The sequence below is a fragment of the Podarcis bocagei genome (assembly GCF_964188305.1).
Source record: "Podarcis bocagei genome assembly, chromosome: 9".
Lineage (NCBI taxonomy): Eukaryota > Metazoa > Chordata > Lepidosauria > Squamata > Lacertidae > Podarcis > Podarcis bocagei.
The window spans coordinates 42,179,032-42,193,517 of NC_138134.1; the positions used below are offsets into that span (position 1 = coordinate 42,179,032).

The 14,486-nt window shown below is 42.4% G+C and overlaps 1 protein-coding gene across 3 annotated transcripts in view; it reads left to right on the plus strand.

The window, feature by feature from the left end:
* The window catches only part of TTC29 (tetratricopeptide repeat domain 29), a 204,516-nt gene extending 195,406 nt beyond the window's left edge, over positions 1-9,110 (plus strand). For all 3 annotated transcript variants that reach the window (XM_081208438.1, XM_081208436.1, XM_081208437.1), the window contains exons 12-13: positions 7,514-7,569; positions 8,906-9,110. In XM_081208438.1, the coding sequence (XP_081064564.1) occupies positions 7,514-7,569; position 8,906 (57 nt within the window). In that variant the 3' untranslated portion in view covers positions 8,907-9,110. The remainder of the gene's footprint in view (positions 1-7,513; positions 7,570-8,905) is intronic.
* The last annotated feature ends 5,376 nt before the right edge of the window (positions 9,111-14,486 follow it).

Consider the following 14,486-nt stretch of genomic DNA (forward strand, 5'->3'; position numbering starts at 1 on the left):
TGGTTGCAGACTTGTGTGAGCCTCTTAAGACAATAGACAATTCAATCTGGCTTGCCCAGATTGAGATATGTTCTATTATTCCTGGTAAGACCCCTTTGATCCCTCCTAAAAGAATAAAGATACAGTGGTGCCCCGCAAGACGAACGCCTCGCGAGACGAAAAGCTCGCAAAATGAAAGGTTTTTTCGTTTTCGAGTTGCCTCGCAAGACGAATTTCCCTATGGGCTTGCTTCTTCTCCCCGCAGCCCCTTGCTTCAAAAGAGGGGACAGAGCGGCGCTTCCCCTCTGTCCCCGGACGGTCTCCATAGGAACGCATTGATTGATTTTCAATGCATTCCTATGGGAAACCGTGCTTTGCAAGACGAAAAACTCGCGAGAAGAAAAAACTTGCGGAACGAATTAATTTCACCTTGCGAGGCACCACTGTACCACAGTCTTATTCATAAGGAACAAAAAGTAGTTTTACTCACAATCAGGCAGAGCACAGTGTGATCCCCGAAGGCAGGCTTTAAGTTACAAACGTGTACAAACAGGTTTACCCCATATGGGAGATAACCTGGGGGGGGGCTGATGGCTGGCAGCCAGCAGTCCAGTCCAGGTGAATCAGGAAGTTTGCAGGACGAAAAAGATGATTGAAAAGAGGGAGGTGGCTGCAAGACTTGGCCTTTTACCAGGTCTGGAAAGGTCACGCCCTCCTACTAGTCACATGCAAGGAAGGATGCTCCAGCCAGGTGTAGCAGGAAGTTCAGCTGACTGGACCAACATCTCCTGCATGACCACTCTAGCAAAACAGGTACAGTGGTACCTCTGGTTACATACTTAATTCATTCTGGAGGTCCGTTCTTAACCTGAAACCATTCTTAACCTGAGGTACCACTTTAGCTCATGGGGCCTCCCACTGCCACCGCGCCACCGCCGTGCGATTTCTGTTCTCATCCTGAGGTAAAGTTCTTAACCCAAGGTAATATTTCCAGGTTAGCAGACTCTGTAACCCGAAGTGTTTGTAACCCGAGGTACTACTGTAATGTTGTACTTGACTGCTCCCAGTGGATTACATCCCATGTATCTCACATTGTTCAACTGTCCTGAGAGGTTTATGAGGTGGGAAGCAGCTGGCTACAGGGGAAGAGGATATTTGACTTCCATGAACTTTCTTAAGTTAGATTCTCATAAGATCCAAGCCTTTGTCTTCTAGGTGCCCACAAGACACCATGGGTTTTTTGCTGCAACAAATTTAGCATGGCTTCCTTCTGGGATTTATTATTTAATATTACTGTTCCGTTTCATTTGTTCTGTTTTCTTATTTGTTCCCTGTACCCACCAAACCCAGGACTGCTTGTCTGTTAAACTCTAGAAGATCTAGCTTACTGATCCACATCAGAGCTGTGCCTAGACATTTTTATGCAGGGGACAAATTCTAAGCAGGTTCCCAGTTCTGTGTCTCCCCAGGGACCCGGCATCAGAGAAGGTTGGTCCATTAGGGCAAACCAGGGCATTTCTTTACTAAGGGAAATTGCAAGGGCACACCTAATAGACCTATCTGAATCGTAAATATCTATTCTGAGGATGCTCAGAGCTGTTTCCTTGATGGCCACACCTCTCCATCAAGAGAAGCAGCAGGAAGTGTTTCCTACTTGGAGAAACTTGTTTTGCTTTGCTGTACAAGTCCTATTGTGAGGAAAACAACAAAGTTAGAAATTGCAGCCCTGCCAAGTCAAAGTGCCACCAGCTTCCACTGCCTGGCATTAAACATGGTTTGAACTCCAAGGCAGAACCTTGGGAACAATGAAGAATGGAGCAGGGGGACAAGGGGTTGAGAGAAATGGTGAAAGGACAGGATGCTCAAAGGCTGAATCTACCTGCTTGTGTTAAGCAACAGACACAAAGCCAATGAGAGCTGCAAAACTGAATCCTCCCTGGTGCCCTAACTAAGCCTCCAAGACAAGCTAAGGTCTGACTTAAAATTGTTCTATTCTGGAATGCTGACAGGGTGATTAAAAAATCCAGCAATTCTGTAGACCCTCGACAGCTAATATGTGTTTTTGAACTGTTTAACTGATTGCTGAACTATGTATAGTAGTCTCATAAAGTGCTATTTTTCTAGAAAGAGAGGTGCCAGAACTCACCGTGAACAACTCCTTTGTTCTCTTATAATGGCAATGTGCCCACCTGAGAGGTGCCGGAACTGAGTTCTGGTGAGTTCTGGATGGGGGAAAAGCCCTGGTCTCATGTAATCCTTCTTTCATACTTTGCCTGGTACTTATCTTTGTTAGACTCTCCAGCCCAGTCATAAACCTGGTCGCTCCGTGTAGCTTGTCTCTAAATAAATATACTTAGGACTGCCACCTGAATAGGGTTATAATTATTTTTAAATAGAGTATTCTTGTGCTTTTCTGAAGCACTTCTCATAGTTTAACACACTGTCTGGCCTTTTCACATTACATGATCAACTTTTTGACAGAGCAGGAGTGGACAAGCACAGCTAATGGAATAATAGCCTGCAGGGTCTAGCTAAATGATATACGAATATAATCAACCTTTGTGATGACTATTCAAAAGTAATCCCTTTAGCTTTCAAGTGCAACATATATTTCAGCACAGCAAAGCTGCAAGAAAAAAATCTCTGCAGACTGCACTGATACAATATGGCTTTCATATCTCCACAGTGGTTTTGACGCTCATTGTGAGGCTTAAATTTAAGGTAATGGCTACTGTATATTCATGTAAGTTGAGAACAATACCTTTGATTTGTTGTGGAAATGTTATTCTAGCTACCAAGGGTCCTATTCTGTAAACTTTGACACAACCCTTATATGCAGTTTACTGCATACTCTCTCTCTCTTTTTAATGGAATGTGCTAGATAAAAATGGTTTGCGTAGCCAAATTTTACATATTCATTCATCTGGATCTTAAGAAAGGTACCAGATAAAACCGCCACTGTTTCCAGACCTTTACTTCTGATAATAGTTAAAATCAGCAGCAATTAGTAACTCTGCTGTTAATACTGGTTAAAAACAGATAATAAAATTATTCCATGAGATTTTCCTGCACCATCTCCATGGAGATACATGGAAACTGTGCAAAAACCCTACTGTGCTAGGAGAACTTCAGAGAGGTTATACCCATGTCTAATTGTGGCAATTTCCCACAGTGATTTTTATTGTGTTTTGCTAAACCGCAAAAGCATGACTGTTTGAAAATTCAAATAAACTTCAGAGCAGAATAAGGAAATGTTTCTTGTCATTTGAAATATGCCAAATCGAAGAGACTGCATATCCTGTCAGATCCTGGTCAGATTTTATCAAATGTATGTTACTATAGAAATAGCATGTATATGGTTTACACTTACACTTATTAAAGTGATAACTCACACGTCAACAAATAATATAGTGCAGACGGCAACAAATGGAATTACAGAAAATGAACATGAAAATCTTGCAAGTCTAAGCAATACTACCTGAGTTTTATTTTATGTGTGCTATACTCAAATATTTAAAATATAGCATAACAAGCAGAATAAAAATTGGCTCAGTTATTGGTTTAATTTCCTTTGAAACTGCTTCAGTGTGAGAAACTTTTGCATATAATTTTGTGAATATCCAGAGTACCATAAATACATAATGGGTTAAATTTTTCAAAGTTCTTGAATTTTCAGTTTTTATATTTGTCTAGTGGGTTGAAATGTTGGACCTGGAAAAAAAAATAGTGGGCAAAGAAGCAGGGGAAGGAGAGAAGTGATAGTTCAGTGTTCAACTGCTGGTTATCTTAAAGCATGGGATAGCTAACACTGTGCCTTCCTGATGTTGAACTACAACTCCCATCAGCCCCTGCTAGCAGGGCCCATGAAGGCATTGTAGTTCAGCAACCTCTGGAGGGCACCATGTTGGCTAAGTAAAGGTAAAGGTACACCTGACCATTAGGTCCAGTCGTGGCCGACTCTGGAGTTGCGGCGCTCATCTTGCTTTATTGGCCGAGGGAGCCAGCGTACAGCTTCCAGGTCATGTCGCCATCATGACTAAGCCGCTTCTGGCGAACCAGAGCAGCGCACTGAAACACCATTTACCTTCCTGCTGCAGCGGTACCTATTTATCTACTTGCACTTTGACGTGCTTTCGAACTGCTAGGTTGGCAGGAGCTGGGACCGAGCAACGGGAGCTCACCCCGTCGCTGGGATTCGAACCACCGGCCTTCTGAGCAGCAAGTCCTAGGCTCTGTGGTTTAACCCACAGCGCCACCCGCGTCCCTCCATGTTGGCTACCCATGTCTTAAAGCAACGTAACAATCAACCATTAATTAGCAATAAACCTACAAAGTTAAAGAGATACTATTGTTAACCGGGGTAGCTCAATTGGTAGAGCATAATGCTCTTAATCTCAGAGTTGTGGGTTCAAGCCCCATGTTGGGTAAAATATTTGCATTGCAGAGGATTGGACTAGATGGACCTTGTAGTCTGTTCCAACTGTTTGATTCTGTGAGTCTATGACTGTATCATGGCACTTTATAGGGTGAGAAGAGAGGAAACAGGAGATGAAGGCTAAAACAGGGAAGAACGTGTGCCCATTACTCGTACGCTTTGTTTCAGTAAAAGATGAGGATGTGTCAAAGGCATCACAGAAAATACATTTTTTTAGGAGGAGTTTTCAGGGAAAGAGAGAGGTGACAATCCTAGGTTTCTGTGGGGGAGTTCCAAGCAAATGGGAGTAGCAAGAGTGAAAACACTGGCATTTAAGGGAACAGGAAACCTTTGGGTGGGAAGGCTGGAAAAGAGAATGTTGCAGGCACAGATATCTCAGAATAAGAAGTTGGAGTAAAGCAAGAGTAAAGCAACGGAGGGCTTTGAAGGTAGGAATGAGAAAGTCATGCTGGATCCAGCTGTGAATGGATTTAACAGAGACCACATGACCTGAGTAACAAAAGGTGACAGAATTTTGAACAAAGCTAGTGAGAAGACCAAGGAATGGCATCAGAAAGCCAGGGAAATGGGAGTTAACTGGAACTTGAACCACTGAGGAGGCAGAGAGGAAGGGTCATGTTTTTACAGCATTGTACAGGAAGGAGCAATTTGACTGAATACTGTTGCTTAAGTTTATGTAAATAGTTCAGCTCTGTAACATTAACTCCCATCATTTGTTATTGCCTATTTACTCTATCTGCATACACCAGAAGTCACTCACAAAAATGAAGGGGTAATGGAAAACTAATAGGGAAAGGAAGGCTGCTTTATAGATTACTTCTTCCTTGCTTTTTAAATTACTGCTTCTCCACAGGCTTCAAAGGAGCTCTGCCCATACTTTTTTGGAAGGTGTCACAATTAACTCTGAAGTTGTGCATAACTTTCCTTCCCATACAAAAGGTTCGATGCTTCTCTAATACTGATATTGATTAGCCAAGGGTACATAAATTTCCAAGCTAATTGCTGGGCTGCTAATGAGATCCTTGCTAAAACTAGATATTATGTAGATGGGGCCTCTAGCAGCCTTCTTCAACCTAGTGCCATCCAGATGTTTCAGACCACAACTCCCATCATCCCTGACCACTAGCCATAACATCTGAGGCTGATGGGAACGCTAGTGTATGGTATGTGCATCTGGATTAATAACATATTATAATATTAAATACTGTGATTAGCATAACTTGAACGCATGACATATTTCTATGTTGCATGGGCTTCAGATGTTTCAGCAAAATGGGCTGCTACAGAAAGTCAGCTCTGAGTTATTTTCAATACACAGAAAGTTTCAGTTTATGGTGAGTGTACAATGAATACCCAACACTTTGATTAATCCTAAAATTAAGGTCCCATGGCAATACCTATCAGACTTCTCCCTGTGGTGCATAGATCAAAGTTGTAACACTAATCAAACTCTGGCACTCTACAATGTGGTCAATTTGGAATTATATATATTTTTATATCTCAATTTCTCAGTTAAGAAGGCTGTCATCTCAATAACTCTAGGTTCTTCTGAACCATGCAGTTGTGGTAGAAGACTCCTTGCCTGGAATATCTGTCTCTCTTATGTCTAAATAAAATGTCTTATAATAGGTTGCTTGGGTTGGGAGACTGTAACTCTATGTCTAAGATGAAAGAAGACCAGTCAGTTCTACATCCCAAATGGAGCCCACAGCACTGAGATATAGCTCAGCAGAGAAAGGCAGTTCACTGTGTGTTTTTAAGAAGCTACTGTCATTACTGACATCTTACTTATAGGAAGAAACTACTGGGAAATTCCAAAGCATGTTTGTGAAACGGAGCTGCAAGCTTTAGTTGGTGGATTAATCAAGTAAAGCTTTGGCTGGTTAAATTGTAGGGACCAATTTTAATCAGTGAGCACAAAATTTAATTGGCAAAGCTGAATGCTTGCTTATTTTTTAAGACACTTTAATAAAGTTCTGGTGTGCTGTTATAGTAGGGAATTAAAAGGAAAATATCTAAGAGGGCTTTCCTTCTTAAGAATAAACTTATTGTTTATTAAATGGAGTGTTATATTGTGTTTCCTTCAATATGTCTTAAAGTCACCTTTAGTGGAAGTCTGATGGTAGACAGATCTGTTGGTATCTAAATGATAAATGAATCAATTAACTGACAAAATTGTAGATATGTTAACTGCTTAAAGCTTTTTTTACAGCTAATGAACCACCCTAGGGTCAAAAAATGCACAAAATATTTGACCACAATGCCTGCAGTTCACATGAAATGTAATCCCTAGTTTAAAAAGAATGCTGGGAGTGGTTTTGAAAGAACCGTTACCCTGTGCAATGTTTCACATGCTTGGCATTGTGTATAAATGGTTGAGGCCAGAAGTGGTTGATGCCAGAGCATGCAATGTTAGCACGGTAGGTATCACTGGGAGTAAGTGATGCTGGCATGCTGATTAAATACAATCACTGATAAAATCTGCACATGGCAGCAGAAACACCTGATGAACCGGGGGGAAGTTTGCAGAATAACTGGTCCCCACTTCCCCTGGCTATACTGGTCACAATATCACTTTTACTGCTTTCTGTTTTCTCAAATGCATAGGCTTGCATAAGGAAGAATGGAGATGTGCTGCAAAGCCCGATCCCCTTTAGTGCATCACCTCGGGCCCCTATACAGCCCTCCATGGGTTTGAGAGTGAGGGTGTGAAGCAAGGAGCGTCTACTCTTGGAAGCTCCCCACACAACTTAGAACACTGTGCACATGTGTTTCAAAGTCGTGGGGAGCCTTCACATCTAGGAGGTGGTTCTGCTTCAGACCCCCATCCTTATGGAAGGCTGTAAGGGGGCCAGGGATAACATGGGGCATGGCTGGCCATTGTGCCTCCACTGACCTTCCTGTGCCTGTTTATATGCAAGGAAACAATGCCTGAGTAGGGCTTTGTAGCATGTGTAGAAAGCAGTGATGACCTGGGACTAGGAGAGGTCTCAAGTAGAGCCACTCTGCACTCTGTTCCAGCAAGTGAAACTTCCACCTGTAATCTCTGTAGCAAGTGAAGCATCTCAAGTACTGATGTGTGTTTCAGATGGCAAGAAGACAGAAGAAAATGTTGAACGTGTACTTGGATCCACTGCTGCTTCAGATGTCGTCTGGTAATTTTTTTAACTATATGCCAGATATCCATTCTGTTCACATCTGTATATGCTGTCGATTCTACATCTTATATTGATGTCAGTAAAAATAGTTTTAACCCAATCATGAATATGTTTTTATTACGCATTTTTGTTTTATCCTATCCAGATACTTTATTCCTAATGGAATGAATAAAGCTATATTAGAAAAGCATTTACAATTCAACGTTAACCAGTTAACTTTTTTAAAAAAAACTTTATTAAATTTTAAAATAAAGACAAAATGCAAACAGCATCAAGCATACTGATACAGAGGAGGCAGGAGGAAAACTAGAAGGGAGGAGAAGGAAAGGAAAGATTCATGCAATGCTTCTTTTATAATCACAGTCCAAGGCATTGAGAAATCACTTTATCCTAACCTACTAAAATATATCATCTCCACAAACGTAATTGAACCTCTGGGGATCTATGCTCCATCTCTATTATATTGACATATATCAGAAATTAGGCCAAATAGCATAAAAATGATCTGATTTGAAGTCTCCCCTGGTTACTTTTCTTTTATAGGTGAGACGCTCTGGGAGATCTATATCCCAGACTATACCAAACCAATAATCAACCATGGGAAATGAACAAGATTTCCATTGACTTGCTATTTATGTTCTGGCTGCTGCTCATGAAAAAAGACCAATGTCTTATAAGATTCTCTGGAATTTGCATTGCTTTCTGTGAAAGCAAGGCCAAGACTAGATCTCATGTTAGTGATTTATCTGTTATTTGAGAGATAGTGGTAAAATCCTTAATCCAAAAACTATATAAAACTTCACATTCCCACCACATATGCATGTAAGTTCCAATAGTATTACAGCCTTGTCAGCTTAGTGGAGAGATATTTTATTGATTTTGAAAAGGTGTTCTGGAGTCCAATACCACCTAAGTATTTTTTTAGAGTGGATTATTGAATCCTATATGATCCCATTCATGTTAATCAATGTGACATTCAAGGTCACCCTCCCAGGATATCCTAAGGCCCTGGGAGGAACCATAACCTATCTTATTAGTAATTTGTAAATATTGGATACTGAGCCTTTGGAATTCAGAGATTTCTGAATTAACTAAATCCATGTATGTGGTATATTTCCATTTTTTTCATTTAAGGCTGACATGGACATAGGATGACTATTAGGAAGAATATTCTCAGTTTTATAAATTTCTGCTGCCTTCCATTGTTTATATTGTACATATTTGTCTGTACGGCAGAAGGATAGGTGGTCCAGTATAGGAATTAAAGGGGATGTAAATGGAGCTAAATGTGAACATCAGTTAACTTCGTTTCACTTTGTTTTCCATTCTGCAGAGCTATGGGAGAGCTTCTGAAGCTGATAAATGAGTTTAAGAAGATACTTATTAGGAAAAGCACAATGAAAGTTTGCATTTCATTTTGGAACGTTAATAGGGGAGTGCATGGCAAGTATAATCAGATACATGTTTTAATGTGTGTTATCTTTCATGTCCACAGTTGTCAACATACAGCAGCACATTAAAAGAATTCCAAAAGAAAATGCCTTGTTATTCATTGCCTAACTGGCACCTTATTCTACAAGGTGACCCCCAATTAACTGCTTGGTGCCTCCATTTCCATCAAAATGAATGAATGCGATGGATTTGTCCAACTAGATACTGTAAAGAACATTAAATATATTCTCAGGTGTACATGTGTCAAGTAACTGGTTTGCATTTTGTCCGTTAGGATTATAGCTGGTGCTGCCTCGGAACTTACCAAGTGAACTTCACAAGTTCACAATGATCTCCTGGATTCTCTTTCAGCAGCACAGAAGAAAGCTTTGCTGCACACACATCTTCCCTGTGTCTGTGGCATGCTCATGGGTGGCCGCAGACTTTAGAAACCTTATGGAAATTGCCTCCATTGCAGGGTGTCCAGACTCAGTGCTCTGCCTTTTGTTCCCTCTTGCCTTTGAGTTGTCCCCTCTGTGAGGACAACTCAAAACACATCATTTGGCTGCTCTGTAGGACATTGGTGTAGAATGACCCCAGTCAATCAGGCCCATAAGAGGAGGAAGGAACAAGCACCTCTCCCAACACAGACAGGGGATTGCAAAGCAGCACAATTTCTTGTTGCTGCTTTGCAGCACCTTCCTTGTGCTTTTGTTTTAAATTTAGACCTAGTGCGAAAAAAGACAATGAGTGAGCAGCGTGATCAGCGTGGTAAGGTAGTAGAGAAGCCCCTCCCTTTTCCATGTTATCTCTCCCCTGATTTTTTCTTTCCTGTTCTTTCTCAGAGCGCCCCCATTTTGTCAGACACATTTCTCTAAGTTTCTGCACTGCAAGCCTTCCTGGCAGGAGCAGAGTTTGCTTGTTTTTCAGACTGAGGGCCACATTTCCTTCTGGACAATCTTGCAGGGGCCGTATGCCACTGGTGAGCAGGGCCAGAAGCAAAAGTGGATGGAGAAATACGTGTAAATTTTACCTTTCTATAGTAGACAGAGCCCTCTCTGTATCCTCCGCCCAGGGAAACAAGGGCCATCACACCCCAGCAAGGCAAATAACACTCAGGAAGGATGTGAAGCAAGACTGGTGGGAGAGACAGGTGCCTGAAGAGGAGTGTGTCTTGGAAAGAATCTTAAGAGACAAGGAGAGAGGCCTGGAACACCACATTTGGCTCCCAGGCCTGAGGTTCCCCACTTCTGCTTCATGGGCATAACCAGAATTTTTGTGGGGGGGCAGAACCAATGTGATTGGCCAGTTAGTTAAGTAATTCTATTGTTTTACTTGATCGGGGGGAGGGGGGTGCCTACACCCATGCTCTGCTTTCTGGCAAAACTACTCCATTCCAAAAAAGTATTTGTCCCAGTAAGGAAAGCACTCAACATCGCTGTGCTGAATTTGCAGAGTATGTGCATATGCATGTGTTTCATTCCAGAAGGGAAGGGAGAAGTGTGTGTGTGTTTAGGTCAGACCTGCTACTAAAAAACAGTGGTCAATCCTGAAGAAAAAACAATTCTCTAATTACTTGAAAGCTGGGAGTGGAGCTCAGCCACATCAGGCAACTCAAGTGGGTGGGTGGGCATGTCATGAACTGGCAGGAAGACGGGAAGGGAGAAGAGAAGAGATTCCCAAGGACTGGGACACACCAGAGCAAGCAGGGGATGAGGATGGAAGTACTCACAGGGTGACAGATGGCAAAGGGATGGGAGTCAGTGCGTAGGAACCAGAGGAGCAGGAGCCAGAGCAGCCCCTGTCTCCATAGACACAGCAAGCTCAAGGAGGCTGAGGCAGGCAAGGGCCCACAGCCCAGCTCCCTAGCTGGCCAGGTGGAGCTCACTAGCTCTGGGAGGAGAGATGTGATTCCTCAGCTGGCTTGGAACAGGTGAGGGTCACATGCCTCGTCAAGCCCAGATGCTGCCATCAGTGTGCAAAGGGCAAAAGGGAAGCAGAGCTGAGGTGCTTTATTTGCTCAGCTTCCCATGTTGGACCTTGGCTTGGATGCACCTGGACTTCTATGGAACTGTGCTTTGGGTTTGACTCTGGACTGTATCCTGACTGCTGGACTTCAGACATGGCTACTTGGATTGACCCTGGACTGTGTTTCCTGGGCTTTGGACTTTGCTTTTGTGGCTTGACCCTTGGACTTTGGACTTGGCGTACTGACAGGTAGGCCAGGGGTTCAGGACAGGGGGCATCAAAGCCAGCCCTGTCCTCCTCCCATGTGTTTTGTCTTTCCTGCCTTCTTTCCCTGAGTCCTTGAGTTTGCTTTGTCCTAGTCCTAAAGAATGACCTTCCATTCTGAAAGATAATAAGTAAAGCCTCTTGTACTGTTTGCTGCTTTGCAGGGGGAAAGGGGAATGAAAAAGAGAAAAGTGTGTGTGTGCATGTGTATGTATTCTTCTCTTCTATTGAGTGGGAGACAAGGAATATGAAGTAGCTTTAGGCAGAGCAATGTTTACTCTGATGTGCATGAGACCCATAAAACAGACAAAATGGCCAATTATTGGACCCTGAACTCTGTTCTTTGTGTGGAAGCTGGTCCTTCCAAATACATCCTCAAGCAGAATATGAGATAATTCATTTGTTGATGCTTCTCAATGAAAAATTACATGATATAAATACATTACAAAGGGCATGAAACAGCCAGAGTAAAGCACTTCTGAGACCTGTTTGTATAAATGGAAGAGTGAGTTATGCATATGCCACGTACGCAAGGAAGACTCCTGAACGCAGTGGCTTACTTCTGAGTAAAGAGGTGTTGGAATGTGTTGTCAGGACAGATGAACAGCCATAATTTAATATATGTGTGTGATTCCTCTTGATAGACTGAGAAGCCTGTGAATGTCATGGGTTATTGGTTGAGATGATCTGGCTCTGTTGCATGCCCATCCAGTTTCAGTCAGCTGCCAAATCTGGTTACTCCTGCTTGCAGCAGAATTCCTTGTTGTGGTCCCAATGTTTCAAGGCCTAAATCTGTCTCTGACTACTGTTAGCTGGCCTGGCAGCCCTGCCCTCCACCCCACTAGCCCCAATGGACCCCAGCTGCCATGGCTCAAGAGCTTGTGGAAATTACAAATTTTGATGAACTGGTCCTCTAGTTTTTACCTTGCTTCTCCCATGATCCATTGTGAGAAAAGAGCATTGCCAGTGTATTCAAAACCTGACAATACATTTGGTGGTGATGGCTGAAGAAATGCCTGAGGTGATAATATCTAAGCAGAAGAGAGCCAAGATTTATGACTTCAAAAATGACTCCTGTCAGGCTGCGGTTCTTGGAGAACTCTGAGCTAACACACACTAAATGCTCTGAGAGGGATGTAAATACAAAACACACTTGCTCATGCATATTTTTCAGTAATGTTAATATAAATGACAAACTCTTATCAAGGGAAAATTGGTACCTTTGTGGTTCCATATAAAGTTTAAGCATTTGTCTGTAAACTCTGCAGATTTCCATAATAACAGTAAATAGATCCCTAACTGTGACAAATACTTTCAAAACATTGCAATGGTGGACTAATATGCCAGCCTTGCTATGATGGAAGCTTGCTGGGATAGCTTAGAATGTCAGGCTGAGTGTTCCACAGCAAACATCTTTCTGAGAAACTTGAGGGGTCTGGAAGGGGAGCAAAAAAGCAAGACCTGTTTGGAAGCCAAAGTCTACATATCAATTTCAATTTCTGCACTCTGCATATGACTGAGCTGGCTATTCCCCACTGTTTTTACATGAAAGACCAAATCAAAATGGAGTAGCAGTGTATCCTCAGTGAGATAAAGCATTTGGGGGGGGTGAGTCTGGATGATATTTGTGGGTCTCTTCTGAATTTGTGATGCTGTGTATCTGAGGGTAAAATCTATAATGGGAAACCAGCCATACCTGTTCCCTTGTTATGGCAATAGCCTTAGCTGGCTAGTTAAGTACTGTTGTTTACATTACCTATTGCAGTTGGGTGATTCTACAGCCTTTTCTTCCATCATATAAAGGATTCTTCTAAAATGCTTGTCAGGCAGTATTCAAGGAAAAGAAGGGTAAATGGCAGATTCCTTCCCACCCACCACCCACCCAAGATCCAAGTTTCTTAATAGCAAGCTTGGGAAGAATGTTTGTATCTGCATCTCACCCACCCACCTGGAGACTTTTGCACGCATCCCCTCTCTCAAGAAGCAGAAATGAGGACGGGGCAGAAGTAAGTCATTGTGTTCAGCGGGGCACCCATGACTCTGCACCAGCCTGACTCGTCTCTGCCTCTTGGCCTCCCTCACCCCGCTCTTCAGCTTCTGCCTCTGATTCTGGACTTCTTTCAGCCACAGGCTTTCCCAGCTCACTAAGTCCTGTTACCTCTTCAGCTTCCGACACCTCCTCCTCCCAGTCTTCCTTTTCTCAATCTGACCACTCATCATTGTCCCGCCACTCTTCCCTGGGCTCTTAGCCTTCTTCCTTTCATGGTTCCCCAGCTGGTTCCTCCCACCATTCCTCTGTGTCCAACCAGCCCATGACATCTGTGTAAAAAAAAAAATCTCCCCCAACTTCCAATACACAGACATCACTCAGAACAGTGTACAATTTAGAATCACATTAAAATTATCTAATACGACAATTTAAAAAAGCATTATTGTGAGGATCAAATGACAGAATTATGTGATAAGCAGCTGGGGCTCAGATCAGAGACAATGTAGTGTAGTGGTTAGAGTGCCAGGCTAGGACTGGAGGGACCCGACTTCAAATCACCACTCAGCCATGAAGCTCCTTCAGTGACCTTGGGCCAGTCACAATCTCTTGGCTTTACCTAGCTCACAAGCTGGCTAGCTCACATGTGAGAGTGGGTGGATGCTCATGGAAAGGAGAGGTTAAATTGGATTATTTGCCAACTGGATGTGTGGCCCAAAATGTTTTGGAACCTCTGTTTTAAAATTTAGGTGAAAAGATAAATAAGGCCAGATAAATAAAGTTTTAAAATGTTAAAATTAATAAAAGCATGTAAAGGAATCTGGTATTTGAATTCACCCCTCCATTAAAAACAAACTATCCACACAGAAAGCCAGCAGATTACAGACAAGGCTAGGCTAGAATTTCTCTTCCCAATTTGCTAGCTTGCAAATGGAGAGGAGTTCTTTTGATGTGGATTTGGTCATGCTGTTCCCTAGCATTCTGGAATGGTACCGTCCTAGGAGGACATGCTTTTTACTAAAAAGAGAGAGAGAGAGAGAGAGAGAGAGAGAGAGAGAGCGCAACCTACACATGACCTTGCATCTCCTGTAGCTTCCTTCTGACCTTCATGACAGACAACCACCATGATATCAAATGATGCTTAAATAAACACAACAAATAACTGGAAGTTGCCACAACCACTTTGCTTCGAGATAAATATGACACATGAAAGCAAGTTTAGTTCAAGTGTTTATTAGCTTTTCTTCTTTAGCATTTAATGTGA